The sequence below is a fragment of the Littorina saxatilis genome, linkage group LG14 (assembly GCF_037325665.1).
Source record: "Littorina saxatilis isolate snail1 linkage group LG14, US_GU_Lsax_2.0, whole genome shotgun sequence".
Lineage (NCBI taxonomy): Eukaryota > Metazoa > Mollusca > Gastropoda > Littorinimorpha > Littorinidae > Littorina > Littorina saxatilis.
In genome coordinates, this window is record NC_090258.1 from 3,820,286 (window position 1) to 3,845,861 (window position 25,576).

The following is a 25,576-nucleotide window of genomic DNA, read 5'->3' on the forward strand; positions in this document are numbered from 1 at the left end:
TAAGTGATACATTAGTCTTTGATGAACACATTTGTGTAATAAAAGAATGGTTTGTGCATTTGGGAAATGTGTACGGTTTGATAATATGCCATAAAACGCCAATTTTGAGAAAAGCCACATGTGCAACAAAACTGACCACAGAAGCCATTAATATCATTTCATACAACTGGTAATGATTTATTTCTAGTAAACAGACCCTGCAGAAGCATTATCAGTCTTTAAAAGTACATTTGGAGCCAAATCTTGAATGCAGTGTCACGTAATGTCGCAAAACGCTCAAACATCATAAAAGTCAAAACTGATACTTTCTGCTAAGTAACCACAAGAAGTATAAACCCTAAAATAAAATATAACACTTCAACAGAAACACTGACACATGTTAAAAATATCCCTAAAAGTTGTTACAGTTTGCTCAAACTAGTTAAACATGTTGTAGGTGTCACGTGTTACAAAAATATTGATGGACATGAAAATATTCATAATATTTGAAATAACAACCAGAATGTTATACATACACTAACTTTTCATTTACAATCTAAAGATTAGGTTATTTATGGAATATGAAAACAGAAACAATAGCAAAACATGTTAAAAGCAAGTCATAACAGCATTCTACGTGTCACATGTTACACTGTGTCAGTGGACATGAAATTATTCAAAATGTTATAAATGACAACTGTGATATTAAATAGACCTTTAGGATACATTCATATTTTGAAGATTAGGTAATTATGGAACATCAAAGCACCACAAAAAAAGTAACATCATGTTCAAAACAGGTCAAATCTGCGTTCTACCTGTCACGTGTTACATGGAGTCAGTGGACATGAAATCAATGAAAATGTCAAAAATAACTACAATATTCAAACAGACATTTAGAATACAGTTTTAACCTAATGTCTAGGTACATCTGGAACAAGGTTCTCAATCAAATCGAATTTTTTTAATTAGTTGTACGTAAAATCCTAGCAAAATCCAAATTTAAAAAAAACAACTTTGATTTTTTTTTATGTTGGGGAGGGGGGGGGGGGGGGGGGTGGTGTTAAAACAATCTCATGAAAATATTCCTTCCCCCTGCTAACCCAAAAGCATTTTTTCAGCTTTGGCTACAATATTTACAAGGACATAAATGTCTCCTCCTAAATCGTTACACGGATATGAACGTATCCTCCTGAATCGTAACACGGACATTAACAAAAACAGAGGATCGAATTTTTCTTCAATCAAATTTGCCTCCAAAAGTAGCAAGCAGTTGTATGTTACACAATATGCAAGATAATCAGAACTCGGAGTGTGTAAGCTATTTATCCCATTACTCCGACGTTTTCATTAAAAACACTTACTTTTTCCACTAAAACCTGCCCGTGCCTGTTTTCAGCTTGCCAAAAGCCTCCGCAGTCGAAATTCATGTCAATGAATTCATGCGCATAGCTAGTTCCCATTTGTCAGCATAATGGACTTGTATGTAGACATTCAGTCATTCGAATTGCTTATAAAAAGGTCTGCTATCTGCTTTTACATTTTGAAAGTCATTTTAAAATATCCTTGTGTATATTTGACATCGACTTTCGTTATACTCAATTCGGCATACCGGGTTTATATTTTTACCAGAATTGCGCACGATAATGGCAGCGCAACAAATTCAGTTCGGGCCGTGCTGGTTTGATCGTTGACCCAAGTCAGTTTGCATGCAGTGTTACTGTTTGTCAGTCGGGGATAGAAATGTTGGCTGTCATCGCGCTGTTATGTTTTGGTTTTCACACGTGGATCACTTACATATTCAGTCGTCGGGTTCTCTCTGTGTGTGTGTGTGTGTGTGTGTGTGTGTGTGTGTGTGTGTGTGTGTGTGTGTGTGTGTGTGTGTGTGTGTGTGTCCCTTCGTGGTCGGCTGGGCGTTAAGTAAACATACAAACAAACAAACTCTCTCTCTCTCTTTCTCTCTCTCTTTCTCTCTCTCACTCTCTCTCTCGATTTCTCTCTCTCTCTAGATCTCTCTCTCTCTCTCTCTCTCTCTCTCTCTCTCTCTCTCTCTCTCTCTCTCTCTCTCTCTCTCTCTCTTCAGGAACCGACAAGGAATAAGATGAAAGTGTTTTTAAATTGATTTCGAAAATTTAATTTTGATAATAATTTTTATATTTTTAATTTTCTGAGCTTGTTTTTAATCCAAATATAACATATTTATATGTTTTTGGAATCAGAAAATAATGGAGAATAAGATGAACGTAAATTTGGATCGTTTTATAAAAAAAAAAAAATTTCTACAATTTTCAGAGTTTTAATGACCTAAGTCATAAATTAATTTTTAAGCCACCAAGCTGAAATGCAATACCAAAGTCCGGGCTTCGTCGAATATTACTTGACCAAAATTTCAACCAATTTGGTTGAAAAATGAGAGCGTGACAGTGCCGCCTCAACTTTAACGAAAAACCGGATATGACGTCATCAAAGACATTTATAAAAAAATGAAGAAAAAAAGTCTGGGGATATCATTCCCAGGAACTATCAAGTCAAATTTCATAAAGATCGGTCCAGTTGTTTAGTCTGAATCGCTCTACACACACACACACACACACACACACACACACACACACACACACACACACACACACACACACACACACACACACCACGACCCTCGTCTCGATTCCCCCCTCTACTTAAAACATTTAGTCAAATCTTGACTAAATGTAACAAGTAGTCCATCTGTAAACTCTGAATATATGCAGATGACCTCTATAAATTATTCAATTGTACTCTGAAATCAAAGACAGTTGAGATCGAAACTCGGTTGTGATGGGATATCCATAGGATATCCATATGGTTGTGATGGAATATTCAGAATAATCACCTCCTCAGCTAACAGAGATAAAGAGGCAGGTCATGGGATAATATAAGCTAATTCAATTCGTTGGGAGAAGAATTATGGGCAAATTATGTGTCAAACATTAGATCTACAAAGTGTCAAACGTTACGTGTAGATCTACACCTTACCCTGAACAGACAGTACAATATTTTCTCAACTTTACGGCTCGTCGTCTCCATGATTTCAATCGAATCGGTGACCGGAAACGCCAAAGAAGCAAAGCTAGTGGTTTCCACGCTTTTGTATCAAATACTCGCGAAACTTCTTTGTGAAAATTGCAAAAATAACAAAATGTGTCAAACGTTACTTTTGGACATTAACTCCATCGATTCTTTTTAGCTGCTAGATACAATAACTTCTCAAATTCTGACTCAAATGCAACACACTGCTTTTATTTCCTCGAACACGAAACTATCGTTTTCATCCAAAATGGCGGCCATTCAAAGCACCAAGACCGGCGAAAATCGAATCTGTAAACAAGTTGGTCTGCGGACATGAGCCCTTCGAAAATAACCGGGTATTTACTGGGCGAGGTTTTCGGTAAATTCTGGTTCTAATTACGATTGTTGCACATTCTACAAAGAGTTGCATGCTTAGACTGTATGAAATACGCTGATTAAAACCGATGCAGTGATGCAGACCATGAAAAATCGAAAATTCCCCGAGGACACCAAAATGTCCAAAATTTTTCGGGGTCGTTTCTGGTGTAAGTTTGAAACATTTTATTTTGTATTTAACATTCACAACAACAACAGGCTTCAAAACATTAAAAAAAGCATTCATCAAACTCACTTTTTCAAAGCACAATACATGTAAACATGTTGGGGTAATCCAGTTAATTACACTTGCTTTCCAAAAATACATGGGTCCGAAATGGCACCTTTTGGCAAAGGCTCATATAAGTTTTATCTAGAAAGCACAAGCCAGCTTCAAGTCCATGAAAACTCTAAATCTCATACCTGTGTCTCGGTGAGCATGAGAGAGGTGGCCACCTCGAATCGCTTGGGCCTGGAGAGGTACTTGTTCATCTTGAACTGTCGCTCCAGCTCCAACAGTTGCTGTGAGGTGAAGGCCGTGCGAGGTCTGCGTGTCTTGCCCAAAGCGCCTGCCTGTCCTCCGCCTGTAGACATGTAGACATTGGTCATTGAATAATGAACGTGAATATTATTCTGTCTCAGTTCTAGCCTTTTAGTCTCCGGCATAGACAAACAGAAGAAAAGTAAGTGAGGTGAAGGCCGTGCGAGGTCTGCGTGTCTTGCCCAAAGCGCCTGCCTGTCCTCCGCCTGTAGACATGTAGACATTGGTCATTGAATAATGAACGTGAATATTATTCTGTCTCAGTTCTAGCCTTTTAGTCTCCGGCATAGACAAACAGAAGAAAAGTAAGTGAGGTGAAGGCTGTACGCGTGTTTTTCAAATCCTCCTGCCTGGTCCCCGCCTGTAGACAAGTAGACATTAGTCATTGAATAAATAAAGTTAATATTCTTTTGTCTCAGTGCTAGCCATTTAGTCGGCCCACATAGACAAACATAAGTTTAGTAAATGAGGTGAAGGTTGTACGCGGTCTGCGTGTTTTGCCCATAGCGTCTGCCTGACGCCCGCCTGAATACATAGAAATGAGTCGGTCAAACATACTGTACCATCCCGGTGTACGGTAAAGATAAGACACAAATGTAAGGCAAAAAAAAAAAGAAGGTCTGTTTACGGTAACATAGGCCAAAAAAATAGGGTCGGTAGGTCGGGATTTTTTTTTTTTTCCAAAAAACCATATTTTTACGTTATTTTGCACAAAAAAAACCTAAGGATTTTTTTTTCCCAAATGCCAAAAAAAAGTCTAGGGTCGCGCGAAAAAAATAGGGTCGGTCGGGTTACCGTAAACAGTCTATTTTTTTTGGGCCTAATCCATTTGGCAAAATATAGTTTTTGTTTTGGTTTTTTTTCTCCAAAATTTTAATCAATCAATAAACACGTGATAACAAACATGGTAACTGTGTGTTTTCTGTTTGTACACATAATTTCTCATTTACATGCTTTACCTTAAATCAGAGACAATAAACAACTTGTTTCTAATTAATAAAACGTTAGACTAACGAAATCTCAAAACAACATGATTTCCAAAAATAATTTCCAGTGTTAATAGTGAATCGGTTTTTTTAAAAATGCTTTCGCACATCTTTGCGATTAAAATAATATGATTAATCTTCTTCATATTTTTGCTGTTACTTTTAATACCAAAAAGCACATCTGTAACATTCAACCTAATTCTTTCGCCAATGTTTACTAATATGTACATTTCAATATATTTCCAAAACCTGAGCACGGTTGGGCATTCAAAGAAAAAATGCTCCAATACATCAAGTTCATCCTCACAATATGTACAGTTTTTATCAGCCTTCACTTTCATTTTACACAATAAAATATTAGTTGGATAAATGTTTTGCAATATTTTCCAATGCAGTACACGTAATCGAACTTCACTAGTGACAGTGGCTGCTAAGTTCCAATTCTTTTCGTCAATTTCAAATCCTAACTTTCTTCTCCAAAATCCTTCTGAACAGGGTGGGCTGTATTTTTTTCCTACGAGAATCTTTCGAATTTCTTTTACTGATCTCACTTTTTTTCCACAAAAGGTCGGAATGTCACAGACTGAACAATTTACATCGTCTATAGCTACATTTCTTATAAGGAGATGTACAGCTGTACGAACAACATTGTACTCAAGCAATCTATTTGCAGTGTAGCCAGTTCTTTCACACACTTCTTCATAGGTAGCAAAACGTCCATTCTCACACACATCGCTCACATACATTATACCACTTTTAATCCAATCAATAACGTTCGATTGACTTACAAGCTACATTCTTGATGACTCCATTTTGAAAAAAGGACTGATTAAGATTAAACACGGGAGAGAGAGATATATATAGGCTTACGTTCAAGAAGGGATTTCCTTCGGTTGAAAAAGAGATGACTTTTTATGTCGTTTGATAAAGTACGTTTCAACCAAAAAGAAATCAATGCTCCTCAAACTCGACGAAGTACGCAGAAGCCTCACTCTCATACCTCCCTTGCCCCCCCACCCGCCGCTACTTCATTTTCGCCAACGCCCAAAAAGGGCAAAAGAGACGAAATGGCTTTGGAAACTCTTCTCTCAACTCCTACCCCACATCCTCCAAAACTGTACAGAGGAGAGGAAGGAGAGAGAACGAGGGAAGAGGGTGGGGGTAGGGGGTGGGGTCGACTTGGGGTGTTGGCACCAGCAGTGCCAGCAAATTGAACAAACGCGAGAGGAAAAGATGAGTTTCCTCCCCTTCCTTCCATCACGCGCGTGATCACACACTGTGATTCTCCCCCCCTCCTCCGGCCGGTTCGATACCAGTGTTTACTTATAACGTTTAAGTGGCGTTTGCAGCGCGCACTCAATCAATTACCTCCCGTCTCCACAAAGAGAAGATGGCAGCGCAAGGGCGATCACTCGCCCCGACTAATCAAGGAAAAAGCCGGCTCGGAGAAGGCCCGGAACAAGTGTTTGTTTGCAGAGGTCCTCAATTATATGTGGGACGGACGAGGCAGCGAAAGGGCGATAGACCCGCGGCAAAATAAGTTGTCTTTTAAAGACCGGCGGGTAATGGAGAGAGCGGCCATTTGTCCCGGGCCCAGCCAGCCCGAAATGTGCCGGCGGAGGCGAGGAGAAGGGATTACATAGCTGGCAAAGGTTGGCGGGCCGAGGTCGATGGGAGACGGAAAGATGCTGACATTCGATTTAGGGGCAATTTCTCACGATTTGCTGCCGGCCGCGCCGCCATTTGCTGAATAGGAAGTGGAATTGCACTCCGCAGTGAATGCGCGGCGAGTGCCTGATAAGTGAAAATTTGGGGGAGAAGCAGACGACATGTATAGGAAGGGGGCAGGGCTCGGGGCCAGGGGGGTGATGTTTGCGGGATGGGTCGGGGATGCGTTAGAGGTGTTTTTCATTGAGCAAAGTGGAAGGAAAAATTTCAAGTGATGATTTTTTGGCCCTTCCCTAGGGCGCGGACCGATTTGAGTGCTTCTTTATCAAGTGGCGGCTGCGAGAGACGGGTAAAATATAAGATGGTTGAAGTTGTGAGGTCGAAAATGGATTCCGACAAACTCTTGTGTCACTTTCTGACCGCCTGGTTTTCGTTGCATCAAGATGACGTGCTAATTTTCCTAAGTGTTTGTATCGATTTTTGTCGACAGGGAGGATGAAAAATAAATGAAAATTCAAACGTGTCACATGTTGAAATTTGTTTGGAGGTAGTGAAAAAAGAAACCGCGTGTGCGCGAGATTGACAGAAAAAGAGGGGAGGAAGAGGAGTGGGGGGTGGGGGCAGAGAGAGAGAGAGAGAGAGAGAGAGAGAGAGAGAGAGAGAGAGAGAGAGAGAGAGAGAATTGAATTGAATTGAATTGAATTGAATTGAATTGAACTTTATTTAACAAGGATTAAGATTTAAGGCGGGAGAGAGAGAGAGAGAGAGAGAGAGAGAGAGAGAGAGAGAGAGAGAGAGAGAGAGAGAGAGAGAGAGAGAGAGAGAGAGAGAGAGAGAGAGAGAGAGAGAGAAGGCGAAGGCGAATTTTTATTGCATCAAACACAATGTGTATGTACAAGGGGGAGAACATAAATTGCAGGTGAACAAAGTGGACTTGACCGTCCGGAAGCAAGGCAACTTAAAATCAACACATTGAGCAAGAAGTAAAAACAGAAAAAAATACAGTAAGATGAAGACAAGGATAATGGGTTGAACGATCATACCAGCCTATTTCACAATTGATTTTCTCTTTGTCTAAACCCGTAGAACAGATAATTTGACAATGCAATCAGTCGTAATTTGTTGTCAGTCTGTAAAATGCACAACGATGAGTTGGAGAACTGGTCAAGGTCAAAACAAGCACCAATGTACTTTTGACGAATTGCATTGTAAGCTGGGCATTTAAACAGAAAGTGGTTTTCATTTTCTTCCGTTGATTGACAAAATGTACAATTTCTGGATTCAGCGCACTCGGGATTATTGCGCAGTTTATTTACCTTGACACATGATTACAGTTTTGGTCAGTAAATATTGAAAGAAGCACGTGCTTTGAATGTATTGGTAAACTTAATTAATGCTGCGACGGACGCGTGTGAAGCATGCTTGAATCACGGATGTTCAAATGCTGTGTTGTGTACGCTCATGTTTCTGAAAATACACCAAGATTGTTTGAGAATACTCCTTGTGCTAAACAGGGGTTCCCAGGTCTGTATATATATGACCTGCATTACATCACAGAAAACATGAAACCTGTGAGTTTTTGTCAAGACCGATATTAATTGGGCGAAGTCGACTTCGTGCAGTCTACTTCGCGAAGTGTCCTGCAGGAAGTTGTGGCGCAAAGTGTTCGGTGAAAAAAGACTTCGCGAAGTGTCCTGCAGGAAGTTTTGGCGCAAAGTGTTCGGTGAAAAAAGACTTCGCGAAGTGTCCTGCAGGAAGTTTTGGCGCAAAGTGTTCGGTAAAAAAAGACTTCGCGAAGTGTCCTGCAGGAAGTTTTGGCGCAAAGTGTTCGGTAAAAAAAGACTTCGCGAAGTGTCCTGCAGGAAGTTTTGGCGCAAAGTGTTCGGTAAAAAAAGACTTCGCGAAGTCTCCTGCAGGAAGTTTTGGCGCAAAGTGTTCGGTAAAAAAAGACTTCGCGAAGTCTCCTGCAGGAAGTTTTGGCGCAAAGTGTTCGGTAAAAAAAGACTTCGCGAAGTCTCCTGCAGGAAGTTTTGGCGCAAAGTGTTCGGTAAAAAAAGACTTCGCGAAGTCTCCTGCAGGAAGTTTTGGCGCAAAGTGTTCGGTGAAAAAAGACTTCGCGAAGTGTCCTGCAGGAAGTTTTGGCGCAAAGTGTTCGGTGAAAAAAGACTTCGCGAAGTGTCCTGCAGGAAGTTTTGGCGCAAAGTGTTCGGTAAAAAAAGACTTCGCGAAGTGTCCTGCAGGAAGTTTTGGCGCAAAGTGTTCGGTAAAAAAAGACTTCGCGAAGTGTCCTGCAGGAAGTTTTGGCGCAAAGTGTTCGGTAAAAAAAGACTTCGCGAAGTGTCCTGCAGGAAGTTGTGGCGCAAAGTGTTCGGTGAAAAAAGACTTCGTAAAATCTGCGCAAAGTCAACTTCGGACTCAATCAAAGAAGACCTTTACATTGAGACATGCATATCCTCAACAAGAACTCGAATTGTAGGTCCCGTCAGATTTCCACACCTCGCAATCGGACACTGCCAAAGATCCTCCATTGTCCATTATTATGGGGGCGAGGACGCCCCCATTCTATACGGATAGTTTCGAGGTTGACCATGGGCAGCGCCATTTTGTTGTGAAATACGTCATCAGTTTGTGTACACAGGAAGTTGTGACATCCGTCACCCTATGGGAGGGGTGACGTCAAAATTGTTCATCTGTAGAAAGTTGTGAAATCCGTCACCCTATGGGAGGGGTGACGTCAAAATTGGTCATCACAGAGTTTGTGTAACACAGGAAGTTGTGAAATACGTCACCCTATGGGAGGGGTGACGTCAAAATTGTTCAACAAAAACATGATATGTCGCATTGTGCAGGGTCAACTGCAACAAACTCAAACCGAGCCATTCATACCTAGCTGTATTTGAGTGACTTATATACCCGACATTTTTATTTCTTATTTTTAGCACAGGTGTAGGAAAAATCATGAACCAAAATGTTATTTATTTTCTAATTTAACATTTTTTTTACAAATATGACCATGGTCTTTTAAACATACAGTGACATTAAACATTGTTATGTTAAAAAAAAGAAAAAAGAAAAAAAGCTTTTGTGCACAAATCAGAAAATACATTGTACATTTTACCTACAGGCCAAACCGTGAGTGTCTGTGGCAAAGCCCGACCCAGGAAATTGCACTGATTTTATATTTAGATCAGAGAGAAATTGTCAAGAACAGGCGCTTGCATTTGGATGTGTCCAATGATAGTAGGTTTGGTTGTGATCAATCAGAATAATGTAGGAATAAAAATGTATGACAGTTTAGTATGATGACATGTAATTCACATATGCTGAAATATGATATTATACATCATGTAATATTATTATGGCTGTTGCCATGACCATGAAACCCAACAAAGGTTTAATGTAATGTAATTCAAAATACCAAAACCGAGCACCTATTAATCTCGTCTTTGCGCGTGAAGATTGAGGCCGTCTGCCAGTAGCGGTTAGGTCATACAGTGGAACCCCTCTCTAGCGACCTTTAAAATGTTGACAAAAATCGGTCCTTGTGGAGGGGGGTCCTTACAGAGGGAGGGGGGCGGAGTCAGGGGGCCACAAAGAAAGTCAGATTTAAAAAAAAAAAGAAAACAGAGAAGTTTGAGTTGCTGACGACCGTTCTCTCTGAAAGCAAACTGCTTCGATTTCATGTTTGTCCTTGGTGTCCACCAGTTCTGGTGCATGTACTACCCTGGCCAAGTTTCCTCTCAAGACATCAAAGAGACCGCCCCAGTATACTCTACAGCCTCTGGGCGAACCACCTCTCATAGCTAAAACTGGGTCAATGACCCCTGGGAAGAAGGTCAGTGTCTATAAAAATTTTACTCCTAGGCCTGCGGCCAGGGGGGGGGGGGGGGGGAGTATACCGGTACCATTTGAGAATCAGACCAAATGAGAATTGAACCATTTGAGAACATCCTTTTTTTTCAATCACTACATCGAAGGCCTGCGGCCCGGGGTTCACATGGGTTGGTTTGTTTGTTTGTTTCAAACCCACACCCATATACACACATTTCCCATTTAAACCATTTGTCGGCCCCCTGTCGATATTTATCGACTAAGTTCCTTGTGCATGCAGTGCAATCAGGCCTGAAGATGCGTGAGGCGTGAGAGTGTGCGTCAGTGGCGTGAAGGCTGCCCACAATGGACGGCGGATTGTAGAACGAGGAACAAGGCAGCCGCGTATCCCCTCGCAAGTGGTGCATTCAGTCCTATACTCGTTGTCAAATCGATTACGCAAATTTGATGGTTGATGGGTTGATTTTCATTTTCTCTCATGTTCTCCCTTTCTTTCCCTTCCTTTCTCTCTTGGGTTTTTTACTTTTTTTATGCATTTTCTTCGCATCAAGATAATAGTTATTCATTTATTTGTTTATTTATTTACTGCATATTTATTCATCTAAGTATTAATTTCTTAATTTGTTTATTCATTCAATCATTCATTCGTTTATTCATTGATTCGTCCATTAATTAACTCATTCATATCCTAGGCATTTTGGAATTAATATTTCGAGGTTCCAGGAGTGTTTTCTTCCTTCAAGAAACAACCCTAATCTTGCGAATACTTAAGAAATAATGTGACAAATATATAAACATTAACGTTTTAATCTGTAACTTTATATTGAGTTTAGATTGTATGCCTTCCCTTTTGTAAAATGACAAAGAATGCGCTGTAATAGGAACTTCTCTGCTGGACAAGAAAACCGTTAGAAGACTCTTTAGAAATCTTTTTGGGTACCAGTTTATAAGTGACCAATGAAATAACTTTTGCATTTTGATGCTACAGACCCACAACCATGTTCATGTATCTCTTAAAATGTCTTTTTGAGAAATCGCCGACATGAGTTTTTGAGATCAAGGAAACCCATCGATCTAGCTTGAAAGTATACAATGTTCAAGGATTAAGGAGAAAATAATGCGTATTTTTGTCGAAAACTGTATGGTTCATCTTTTCAACTTGTCCTTCATATACATGTAGCCACAAATCATGTGAACGCATTCACCATTTTTTAAGAATTAGGGACAAGCCTTTAACCATATGTACTACCTACATCAGTGATCAAAATGTTGAGTCTTGAAAGTCATCAAGCTTGGCCGAGAATGGTAACGTGTGCCCTTCTCAGATTTTTAGCCAACGAAAGGCATTTGTACCAAAGGCATTTGTAGCCCGGATGAGACATCGGTCACATGGCAATTGCATGTAGACTAAATCTAGCAAATTTATGACTGACTTAAGTCGCCTAACTATTGTAAAATTACTGCTAAGCGCATAGTAATTCCTGTACTTTTTGCTTGAGGGGCCGCACTGCACTTTTTTGAGCTGAGATGATCAGTGATGTAGCCTAAACATTAAGTCCAGCTTGTTAAGGCCAGAGACATGTGAGCAAGCAGTTTAGCTCAATATTTAGCTCAGTAAAACCTCTTGGCCTCAATTTTGCGCACGCGACATTCTATGCACTTGAGTAAAAAACCGATACTATGAAGGTACTATGAAGGATGTGTACTACAGTTCCATGTCCCCCGTGCGACCATGCATCCAACCGTGATGACGCAGCGAGGCGTGACGTATTTGACGCCAAGAATGACGTGAAAAGTCTGTCCCCACGTCACACAGCCTCACGCCTGGTTCCCTGCAGTACAGATGCTCGCCCCATTGTGGTGCGCAGAGCGGGTGTGGGCATTGAACGCGGCCTAACTAATCAGCCCCATCATCATCATCACCGCCAGCACGCGCGCCTCACGCCTGCAATGGGGCAGAAAGCGGACAACAAGGCAAAAAGATGTTCCCTTTGCAGGCCTTTTCACCGCCCGGCCGCCATTCAGGAAGCTCCGCTAATTTCCCTCATCATCGGAAGAGCTCCCACGCAAAAGGGAGACAAGCGGTGGAGAGATGGGAGCGAACTCCTCGAGGCTTTGACGACGGGCATTTATTTGATAGGGCGCAGTGCGCGATCGGTGCTGGCGAGTTTTATCATGCTAATGGCTCCAATCTAGGCGACAACCCGGAGGGGGGCCTCACAGACCCGCAGACCGGGGATGAATACAAATAGTTGGAGGGGAGGGGGGTGGGGGTGATCCTAAAGACCCTTGGCACTGTCCGATGCGGAAAATGAGAACTGTCCTTTTGTTGTTTGGTTCGTTTTTGTGCTGTTGGTATCTCCTCCGGTCTGTTTTTCTGATGCCAGACCAGGGTAGGTGTTTTCCCCCCGATGTTCTGATCAAAATATTCGTGTAAGGTTAAGTTTAGAAATAAGCAGTCTTGTCCTTTTCTGGTGTAGCTAGGAATATTTCGTCAAAATCACAATATGTTTCTTATGTAAAAAATAGATTATTGTACTATACACAACTAGTCTACATGAAAATCAATAGGAGAAATCAGTGTCTCCACTATGGTATATTTCCGGAAGCCTACCCTGCAGGCTTATTGTGTGTAGCCATAGGCCCCCGGCCCCCCCCTCCCCTTCTGCCCCCCCCCCTCTCTCTCTCTCTCTCTCTCTCTCTCTCTCTCTCTCTCTCTCTCTCTCTCTCTCTTGTCCACATCCCTAAAGCAATCAAGGAAATTTCTTGCACAAAAACGTCACATCAAGAAAATCCAGCGAACATCTCTCTTCACAAACGGACCCACGGGCACAGCTAAGACGCTTGTCCTGATCGCGACGCAACCCTCCCCCAGACCTCCCTGAAGACAGCAGGGCGAAAAAGGCTGGTCGGGTAAGATGCAGCTCTCGTTCAATGTAAAGTTCGTATCTCTCACTGAGCTATAGATTTTGTTGTTGTTCATTATTTATTCATATAATAAAACTTGTTTGTGTGGGGGTTGATTAGTTTGTTTTGTGTTGATGTAATTTTTAGTTGGAATTCTTTTTTATTATTAAAAAAAGATGTCTTTTGACTTTAGTGAAACCTGCCGATTTTTATTTAACGAAAGCCAGGAAGACAATTACACGTTTCCAACGCTGTCTAAATAGCAAACAAAACATGTTTGAGATAGATGAACAGAGCTGTAATAAAGACTAGTTCAGTGATTCTATCAATAGCAAAGGAGCAGTGAGGAGGCTAAACGGGCTTCAGTCAGAGAGGAGTAGTGTAGCGTTGGAGCACGTGACGCAAAAAGAGCTGCATGTTACCCCGACCCTCAGCGGACAGGAGGGAAGGACGGCAGCTATTGAACTGTGTGCTGGTGATGAGCAGCAAAACGCCGGCCAGGTCTCCCTGGGAAGGAGCGATTGAGTTGCTCCCCCTGCCATTCTCTCCCTTTCTCCTCGCCCTCGCCTCGCGCGACTAATAGCAATGAAATGGAAAATTAAATTAGCAAATTGCGATCTTTCTGGTGAAAAAATGCTGCTTTAATCCAGCCTTGATTGTCGGCCCTGTTGACAGAGTCCGATGAGTTGCTTCCCTCTACAGCTGCCGGGCCCATCTAGGGGGACTTAATCAGCGCGGCCGCCAAATTACCTCCCTTTTGGTCACTAGAAGGCGCTGCTGTGGCAAAGAGGCGTCACGTGCCTGCGTAATACGTCACGCGCTGAAGGGAGTTCGATTCCTCTCTGTTCCTCTTTGCTGCTTCTTTTTCTGCTGTTTTTTTAAATATTTTTTGATGTGCTGTGCCTGCACTCTCTCTCTCTCTCTCTCTCTCTCTCTCTCTCTCTCTCTCTCTCTCTCTCTCTCTCTCTCTCTCTCTCTCTCTCTCTCTCTCTCTCTCTCTCTCTCTCTCTCTCTCTCTCTCTCTCTCTCTCTCTCTCTCTCTCCCGTTTGCCATATTTCAGGATGAAATATGTTTGAAAGTAGAGCGCTACAGATTTTTTTTAAATCATATTGTTTATGTCTATTTTTCCTCTTCATCCTTGGATCTTATTTGTTTGCACCTTATTATAAATGAATTCGACTTTTGGTCACCTTATAACAATTAGATCTTACTTATGGGCACTTATTATGATTATATCGTAATTTGGGGCATCTTATCATAATCATAGCTTTAACAGAATGTTGTGTCGTTTTACAAAATTTAAAATAAATTACCCGTGAAAAGAAGTTGTTTAAAAGTTAACATTGGGAGAAAAAGGGAGAGAAAAAGACTAGGTGAGAGTAGATGGCAAATACACAAAAGCAAAACAAAACAATCAATCAATCAATCAATCAGGCTTATATCGCGCATATTCCGTGGGTACAGTTCTAGGCGCTCTGCAGTGATGCTGTGTGAGATGAAATTTTATACGGCCAGTAAATTGCAGCCATTTCGGCGCATATTTACCTTTCACGGCCTATTATTCCAAGTCACACGGGTATAGGTAGACAATTATTAACTGTGCCTAAGCAATTTTTTGTCAATCGTGGGATCTTTAACGTGCACACCCAATGTAGTGTACACGGGGGGAGGTTCGGACACCGAAGAGAGTCTGCACACAAAGTTGACTCTGTGAAATAAATTTCCGCCGAATCTGGGATCGAACTCACGCTGACAGCGGCCAACTGAATACAAATCCAGCGCGCTACCAACTGAGCTATATCCCCGCCCCAACAAAACAAAACAAATAGCGCATGTGTTTTGTGGACTATAACCATGATGGACGTGACACGGTGATGCGCACTGTAATGAGCGCTTCTGGGGTGATAACGCGAGACAACTCCTGTGATCTTGCCGCGAGGTGGCGCCAGTTACCAAACGAAAGAAACAGGGGGCATAACCTCACCAGAACCGACCATTGTCTGTTTACCGTATAAAATGCACGACTTACACACGAACCAAACCAAACCGATATGCTATTTGGGACCAATGCAAGTTTTTTTTCCTTTTTCGTGTGATCTTGCCACGAGGTGGCGCCAGTTACCAGCCGAAAGAAAGAGGGGGCTGCCATAACCTCACCAGAACCGCCCATTCTAACTTCACAACATTCACCTAAAATGCATTGTTCTGCTATGCGCGACATACTCATATTTACGTATTAGTTAAAGAACTTCAAAATTGCATAATGGATCGTAACATTTGCAAAATAATGTTATATAACCGCAAAATAAAACGATGAACAAAAAATAAACGAATACATTATACAAAAGGAATTAATAAGAAAGTAGTTGAAAAAGAATAGATAAATCAATAAATCAATCAATCGATCATTCCATCGATCGATCGATCGATCAATCAATCATAAGATCCATAAACAAACCAATCAATCAATCAATCAATCAATTGATTGATCCATATGTAAAAAAATTAAAATATAAAAAAGAAACAAACAAGTTAAAACAAAAAAATAAGTAAATGAATAAATAGATACACACGAAACAGATTAATCAATGGCTATGAACATAAGAGGTACTTTCTATTCAGAAAAAAACACCGACAAACTAAAAACCACGTGAAACGAGTCCAGCTGATAACAAGTTGTCACATTATATAAAAAAAAAAATCCATTTCGGACTGAATTTCTGTGTAGTATTAAGATTCTAACATTGCGCCGACACAAAGATTGGGTGGTAGTGGATTTTTTTTAATTTTTTTTTTAGCGATATTAATGAATGAAATAATTCCCCTCTGCACGTTTTGCACAGAAAGCTTTGAGGATGTTGATTCTTGGTGTGTGTCCATGTGGAGGGATGTGCTTATCACATGTCACAGCTGCCCATACAGGTCTGTGATGGCGAGACCAACTGTTTTCACGGGGAAGGATTGTGTCTTCAATTTTCGTAAGGCATTGAAGTAAAAAATACAAGTTTTTGTAAGCTGAGAGTCTCCCACAGAGCCAGTAATAGTTAAGCACATCTCTGATCAAGGCCGCGCCCAACAACGGGAGCAGTAACAGAATACAAGACCTGTACAAAGCAAGAAGAGTGTTTTTCTCTCGTCATTTTTGTATTCTGAAAATAAAAAGATTGGTTTCAGGATGTTTCTGATTTTATTAAGAATGTTTGCGTGTTTGTTTGTTTGTTAATTTTCACGGTGACCGGATCAAGTTCCCTGGCTGTGTACTGAACAGAAAAAGTCTGCGCGTCGGTAAACGAAAGAAAAACAAGCAACAACAACATTTTATAATGCGATTTCTTAAAAAAAAAAATCATTCTAAAATTGCAAAACTCATTTTGAAGCATGAACCTTTGACCAAACCCAAACACTAATTTCATCAGTTTAGCTCATGCAAAACCCGTGTATTCAGTGTTTGTGCTTTTGTGCTCGTTTATTGCCCTTTGCATAATAAAAACACGGTTTGTTTCGTTATAGAAACACGAACGCAAGATATCGTAATTATTTCCTTTTCTTCCGTTTTGGTGGTGATTTTTCATCATAACAAATTATGTAGTTCTCTTCTCCATCCTCCCACCCTATTTCTTTTCTAAGAAATAAATAAATAAATAATGAGACTGTCTAATCATCCCTGCTCATTAGATGTTTGGTGATGTGAATGCGTGATGTATTGTGTACAAATATTCCGTCTCACACGGCATAAATAAATCCCTGCGCCTTGAATATGTGCGCGATATAAATTGCATAAAAAAAAATTTAAAAAAAAATCCCTGCGCTTAGAACTGTAAGCACGGAATACGCGCGATATAAGCCTCATATTGATTGATTGATTGATCAACACGGGAACAAGTCAATTCTCGTAGATTCAGTTTTGTTCAATAATACTTCCCCGTTGGCCGCTGAATATGTAATCAACAATGTTATGTATTTATAACTGTTTCGTTTGACTTTGATTCCAAATGTTCATGCAGATGCTAAAAAATCGTAAAAAAATTCAGCGGCTTTGATTAAATTAAAAAGTTACTTTGGGAAGTGTCCTTTCTGCAGTTATTTTCCATCGAAACGTTTTCTTTTAATGCGTTTGCTTTGGATAGCAGAAGCTTTGCAATTATTTTCTTACTCTTCTCACAGAGATTGTCCTTCAGTTTCTTTCTCTTTTCGTGGAAGTGGAAGGAAGCTTGAAAAGAAAGAGAGAAAAGGGAAAAAGAAGAGAGGAGACAAGAAGTTGGTTGGTTTATATTTGTTATTTGTATGGTATCGTCTCTTCAGCTGACATTAACGGCGGTGGCTAACCGAGACCGATGGTTAACCGAGACCGATGGCTAACCGAGACCGATGGCTAACCGAGACCGATGCAAGTGTGTTTCTTTTCTCGGTTCACATGGCGAGCTCCATGCTTAAAAACTGTTTACAATCAGAATAAAAAACAAAAACATTATTGTCAATAACAAACGTTCCAACAACTTACCTTTCTTGTTTCTTGATTCTGAATTTTGGAACGTTGGCAGTCTCTTTGTTTTTAGATTTATTTACAATTAGGAGTATCACTGTAAAAAAAAGAAAAAAAAAGAAAAAAAAAGGGGTTCTAAAACTTCATAACTTTCACATCTGTTTCTACAAATCTTGTTAAAAATCTTGATCTCCTGTTGACAAATTTTGTCGGGGGTGAAGCAGAGGAGACAAGAGAAAGTTTTATAACAGTGCGTGAAGTGGTGACAATCTGGCACATCTGCTGTGTAATCTCCATTGAAAAGCAAGCTCACTCCAGTCTGTGATTAAGGATGAAATCAACGTACCCGTTATACACTCTGCGTGACGTAGGGGGGATACGGCTGATAACTCGCGACACCTGCTATTTTGCATACACAGAGTTGCTTGCCTTATCTCTGCTTACTTCCCTTTGATGTCTTTGAAAGGGAGGCCAGATAATCACTTTCTCTCTTGGTTGTTTTGTGTGACTACCCCTTTTAAAAACAAGCAAAGAAAAAAACCGAAAAGTGCTTGCTGTTTATGGGTACCTAGGTGGGGTTTTCATTAGAATATAATTGAAGAAATAGTCTCTTGTACTTAAAGCGTTCCCAACCACACGCCGTTAATTTTTAAGATCGGCACGTCCTTTAATCGCGAGAAACCTTGTGTGGTACAATTCTTAATCTTTGGAAAATATACTGAGGAAGAGGTTAACTTCTATAGATTAGGTTTACTTTCTTAATGTGACCCGTTCCCCCCCCCCCCCTCTCCCTTTCTATGTTGCTTATCCCCCTAAGTTTACAAAACCTGGGCGTGTTATTGAACCCTAAAGTGACGGGCGCAGTGGCGTGGTGGTAAGACGTCAGCCTCCTAATCGGGAGGTCGTGAGTTCGAATCCCGGTCGCTGCCGCCTGGTGGGTTAAGAGTGGAGATTTTTCCGATCTCCCAGGTCAACTTATGTGCAGACCTGCTAGTGACTTAACACCCTTCGTGTGTACAGGCAAGCACAAGACCAAATGCGCACGGGAAAGATCCTGTAATCCATGTCAGAGTTCGGTGGGTTATAGAAACACGAAAATACCCAGCATGCTTCCTCCGAAAGCGGCGTATGGGTGCCTAAATGGCGGGGTAAAAACGGTCATACACGTAAAATTCCACTCGTGGAAAAACATGAGTGAACGTGGGAGTTTCAGCCCACGAACGCAGAAGAAGAAGAAGAAGAACCCGAAAGTACATTTTTGTGAAAGAAACATATAAAAGATAATTAAATACTAAGTTAAAAATATATCATCAGACCAAAGAACAGATTAAATCAAACAGTTAATCAGACATAAATACAAACTTTTAAACCCTTCCCTAATCCTACATAACAGCGGAATAATGAAGAAATACACTGCAAGCAAGCGCATTAAATATTTACAAAACAGAAGAAAAAAAACCTGACCAAATATAACACAGTGAGTTCAAATTGCTAAATAAATAAACACAGCTTAGAAGTAAGAATTGAAAGGAAAAATATAAATACAAATCAATTAAAAAAATAATGCTAATTTATTTTACTCCATAGCACACAACGCTGAACACATAAAAACAAAATTAAAAAAAATTGAAATCTAAGTAAATGAAAAACAAAACTTGACTAAATGTAAAAAAAGTAAGCAGATTCTACAGCGCTTGCGCAAACGTAAATGAGAAAACATATCAGAAAGATCAGTTTCTGTTGGTACTTTACATTACAATATATAAGAGTAAACACTTTGTAAATCAGCATACTGCTTATATCAGATTAATAGTTTGAGAAAGCTTCCAGTAAAGCTTGGAAGGATAAACATAAAATATAATTTGGTAGATCTACTCATGTATACCGTCTCACACAGGCTCATTGAAACACCATCTTGTTCTACATTGCGAACACTCTACGAATTAATTGCTCGTCACATTTCAATCACTTGCATCCTGAAGAGTCTACCGGGGGAAATTGCATACGAGTTACGCCAGTCTGCGTTATAGTTAGGTAATGTGCTTAAATGCTCGTTTGCGTTTTTTATCTTATTTTTATTTTTATTCTTTTTAACGGTTTAAATGTGGACACAATTGCTGTTTAAGTCACCACATTAACCTCATAGCAGTATTTGGTTTTGGTTCGGTTTGGGAATTCATGAATGTAAATCTGAACCGTGTTGCGAAATTAAAGATGATGTGATTGAGAAAGAAGTAACATTACGGTAAACATTTTCATGAGTTTGTTTTTTAAACATTCTTCTTGCATTTTGTAAAATGGCTTTGTTTGTTTGTTTGTTTGTTTGTTTGTTTGTTGTTGATATTGTAGTTGACGTCGTGGTCATTGCTGTTGTTGTTGTTGGTATGCATTGCAACACTGCTTTCAACTGTGTTTCATTCTTCTGAATCCACATTATTGCTTAGAATGACACATGTATTTGAATGAATAGTGCTTAGAATGACACATGTATTTGAATGAATAGTGCTTAGAATGACACATGTATTTGAATGAATAGTGCTTAGAATGACACATGTATTTGAATGAATAGTGTTATAACGCCTTTCAAGAAAGGCACGGACTGTTGACAATGTAAATTTACTACTTACAGAATGGATGGAAACCTCCCGGATTCCTTGAAAGAAACTCTTCACGATTTGACACACATGAAGTAACACATGCATTGCACAAATAATTCGCTCCTAGTTAGATTTGCATGTGAGTACGGTAACAGCTTTGTTTTTAATATTTTTTTTGGATCATTCTGTTGTTTCTTGAAATTGTGTGTGTCATTTGATATTGAAGTTGATATACATAACTGTATATGTTTATTCGTGTGTGCGCTCATTAGCTTTTTCTCATCCCCTCTAGCTAGTGTTAAAGTCTATGAGTTTGTAAACTTCCCTTATTTACTGCGAGTCCGTGTCTTTGTATGTTATGATTTCTGTTCTAGTTTTACCTACAATATGTCCCCCCTTGTCCCTGTGCACATACTTTTATTTAACTTATTTTTTTTTAAATCGCTGTAAGCTTTGATAACAAAGAAGCGATTAAGAAGCGAGGATCATCATTATTACATTTCCCCCCGCTTATTAGCACCTACACACACACACACACACACACACACACACACACACACACACACACACACACACACACACACACACACACACACACACACACACACATACACACTGGAACGCGCGCGCACGTAAAACAAAAATCTACATAATTCATAAATAAAACTAATCTACACAGCACCATCTGCATTCTTCATGCATAACACTAACTGTCTTGTCTGGAAAAGTCACAGAAGCCCCAACACGATGCATTTCTCCGCTTTAAAACCAAAACAATCAAATCTTGTAACACCTGCGTGTTTGTGCTTAGCCCTCAGAATTCCAAACAAGCCTGTCAGCGCGACACTGAGCTAATCAACTTCCGATCTTCACAGCAATCTTAAAGCGATATTCTCCGCGTAGTATTAACTGCAATCAAAACGGCGCTCTCGACTTGGTCAGTATTTCTTATCACACGTATTTCCAAATACATACACTCAAAATAGTGAAACAAGACTTGGGTAAACGTGCGTCGAAACTAGGCAAAATTACGTTCCAAAACAAACGCTTGTCCCATACAGAGGGCGGGGATGTAGCTCAGTCGGTAGCGCGCTGGATTTGTATCCAGTTGGCCGCTGTCAGCGTGAGTTCGTCCCCACGTTCGGCGAGAGATTTATTTCTCAGAGTCAACTTTGTGTGCAGACTCTCCTCGGTGTCCGAACACCCCCGTGTGTTCACGCAAGCACAAGACCAAGTGCGCACGAAAAAGATCCTGTAATCCATGTCAGAGTTCGGTGGGTTATAGAAACACGAAAATACCCAGCATGCTTCCTCCGAAAACGGCGTATGGCTGCCTAAATGGCGGGGTAAAAAACGGTCATTCACGTAAAATTCCACTCGTGCAAAAAAACCACGAGTGTACGTGGGAGTTTCAGCCCACGAACGCAGAAGAAGAAGAAGAAGAAGTCCCATACAGAACACACGGTGGACTCTTTTTTGTCACGCTTACCTCTTAAAAATAATGATAAATAATTTAAAAACTGCATATGTACGGAATATTCAAACAGTACAGCACGGCCATTTGCATTATTCCACATTAATGTACGAGCGTTTTGAAAAAAAGAAGCACTCCTACAATGGAACATATCCCTTTAAGACCACCGACAGTGTCCTTTGTTTTATCTCGAGCACCGCCATTATCACTCACACTGTAAAGCCGAGGAATTCAATTGGTCTGCACACTGCCCATGTACAGGTATTTGTCATTAATGAAACTATGACACAGGTGTTGGGATGGTATGCAAGACATGTCGACTGTCATTCACTTACAGGCACACTCCTTCACGCTCCTTGCCGTGTAAACTATTCGGCTCACCACCTTAGACTTTTACATGCGGTAAGACCAGCCTTCACGCTCCTTGCCGTGTAAACTATTCGGCTCACCACCTCAGACTTTTACATGCGGTAAGACCAGCCTTCCGCGAGGCCGGACACATACCAAAAATCAACTGCTCGTGTGCTTTCTGTGCAGAGTGGAAATAATCAAGAAAATAACAATAACAATAACAATAACAATAACAGCACTTTATTGTCCATTAAATAAAGTGCTGTTATTGTTATATGTTATAATGAGAATATTTGATGAATAATGTCTAAATTAACACAAGTGTCAATGTGAAAAATTAATTCCTTTAAAAAAAAGTCCAAACGGAATATGAAGCAGTTAGAATGTCAACTTTGGTATGTGAACAAGTGGAAAGATAGCTTTATCCCACGTAAAAACAAGGCCATAATTATGGGATACACTGAGCAGAAGGCTGTTTTCACGGAAGAAATAGGCCTTTAAGCGTTCGCTGGAGCTCCTGCAAGCTATGACGTCATGTTATGACTTATGCCGTAGACGCATTATGCGAAAAAACTGTACAGGGTTTTGGGGAATACGGCGATCAGTTTGTTTGAAAATATTTGACAGTGTAAAAACGTCCGTGACTTTTAATGTTCTGATCATGCATTTATATTGGCGCACTCAAAATGAATTTACCCCTCATATATATATAAAGTCAACGATTATTGGACAGAAAGTACCAGAAAGTACATATTAAGTCAACACAAACGTAAACAGGCCGACAGAATTCATTTACAAAAATACCGAGTGACCGATTGCTTTAAATGCAAAACGAGTCAAAGACTAAACAAACATGAAACAAAGATTAAAAACAAAAACTACTTAATTACAACCAGTGACCGTGTTGAATATGGTGTAGACTATTATTTAACACTCCTCGCCCGGGACATGTCTTATAAGCCAAAAATACATGTGAAATCATCTTCAGAGATTTCATCGGGTTACAGAATTATATTTGTTTTGTAATGCTAAATCTGAGGACCTCAAAACCGTCATCATCTTCATCATAACCATCAACCTTGAAAGTATCGTCATCATCAATATCACCACCATTAGCACGCCGTGGATCGTGTAACTCTGCATTTGCGCCACCGCAACTTTTTATCGCTTCACGCCGACGAAGAGGCAAGCTGCGAGGTAGGTCTCTCGAATGATAAATTAAATTGTTAGAATGCTAGGCACTCAGCATGTTCTCAAGTGTTGCATTTCACATACTTATATCCTTAGCTATATTTCTGTATATATTTTTTGATGCTTTGATGGCCCTGGTGATCGTGACGATCTGTTTTTCTTCTCGTTTCCCCATGTTTTGGGCATATTTTCAGTTTCTGCGTCAAATGCAACAAAACGGAGATTACTGGTTATTCTTGGACATGTTCACTGATAACTTTAATGTTTTATGAATCTCCACGTGTAGTTTCTCTGTATATAGTTCCATATATACTTTGCAAGAAGCAGATAAAAACAGAGTGTCAACAACTCTCTGTAATTCGCCACCGCATCAAATCAATGTTAGATGTAACTCGTCACCGCATTTTTTGTTATTCGCCACCGCACTACGCAAATTGTTATTTTCAAACGCAACAACATCGTGGAGGCATTTAAACCTTTATTTTTGTCACAAAACTGACAGCAATTGATAGGAGCATTTTAACTTTAGTGCTGCAAGTTTTAAACTCAGGGGCGTGGCGTGATCTTGCCTATGCAAAGGATTTAAAGGCACCATGAGTTGACAAATCAAACTGTAGTATTTCTTCTTCTTCTTCTTCTTCTTCTTCTTCTTCTTCTTCTTCTTCTTCTTCTTCTTCTTCTTCTTCTTCTTCTTCTTCTTCTTCTTCTTCTTCTTCTTCTTCTTCTTCTTCTTCTTCTTCTTCTTCTTCTTCTTCTTCTTCTTCTTCTTCTTCTTCTTCTTCTTCTTCTACTTCTTCTTCTTCTGTATGAAAAGTATGCTTATCTGTACTTATTGACTGACTATTATGGTTTTAACGTCCTCTTAGACCAACTGGTCTATATTGGGACAGGTATTGGTAATACGCTGAAGATATGGTGTGATACTTTGATTCGAACAAGCCCGCTGTGGCTGTCTTCTTCGACACACCAGCATTGGGTTTGTCTCGTCAAAGTATCGAAATACGATCATGATAATCAGAGACGAGAGATGATGCATGCGTGTCTTCGTGTTTTCCAAGCCCTGAGACTTTCGCTGTGAACGTGGGATCTTTTTCGTGCGCATGTGTGCACACGGGGGTGTTCGGACACCGAAGAGAGTCTGCACAAAGTTGACTCCGAGAAATAAATCTCTCGCCGAACGTGGGGATCGAACCCACGCTGATAGTGACCAACTGGCTACAAAGCCAGCGCGCTACCAACTGAGCTACGTCCCCACCCCTTATCTGTACTTGAGTGTATAACCCACATGTACTGGAATGTGCTTTTATATATATATATATATGACCCCCCCAAAAAAAAAATCCCTGGGACTATGAGATTCAAGAGGTTTAGGGTATGATGACATCAATAGGAAATATAACAGTGCTTACCGTAAGAGTGAAAAAAAATACTATATTTACAAGTGGGAAATGCATCGATGACTGCTAGTGATGATCTGAACAGATTACGCAGCAAAATAAAGACACATCAGAACATGAAGACCAACGTTTTCACCAATGAGATTTCACTTCTAGGAAGGCACGCTGATGAAAAGTTTGTCCTCATGTTCCTTTATGCATTCATTTACATTCGGAAGATTGACTACACATACAAGAATGTACAAAAATGTTCCGCATGGTTTGAACATTACTTAGTGTAAGGTGACGAATGGCAGGATGGATAGCGTTCTGCCCCTATGATCCGCTTGATTTCCTTGGCCTCGGGTTCAATCCCTTGCCGGGACAGTTCATAAAGTGAATTTGGGTTTACGCTATGCATTAAAAGCTTGTCGTCAGTGGTTTTCTTCCGGGTCCTACCAGTTTGTTTTCCTCCACCATTTCAAAAATGTAAATTAATTGTGCCCATCTGCAAAAATTAAAAAAAAATTATTTTTCCAAATTCTGATTTCCTAATTGCAGCTTTAATCCTTCGTACCACATGGTGAGTGTGTGTTGTACGATTGTCACCATGTGAGCGTACGTGTTGAAACAAAGCGCCGCACTTTGAGCTCGTAATGAGAAATCGCGCGTATTAAATTTAATTATTATTATTATTATTAGTTACTGGCAAGCTGCTCAGATCAGCCCCCCCTCCCCCGCACACAAACACAACTGATTTTATATCAGTGA

The 25,576-nt window shown here is 40.3% G+C and overlaps 1 protein-coding gene across 1 annotated transcript in view; it reads right to left on the bottom strand.

Annotated features, from left to right (window-relative positions):
• The window catches only part of LOC138946804 (motor neuron and pancreas homeobox protein 1-like), a 32,576-nt gene that overhangs the window by 4,379 nt on the left and 2,621 nt on the right, over window positions 1-25,576 (bottom strand). Inside the window, exon 2 of the mRNA XM_070318207.1 lies at window positions 3,823-3,983. Coding sequence (XP_070174308.1) covers window positions 3,823-3,983 — 161 coding nt within the window. The remainder of the gene's footprint in view (window positions 1-3,822; window positions 3,984-25,576) is intronic.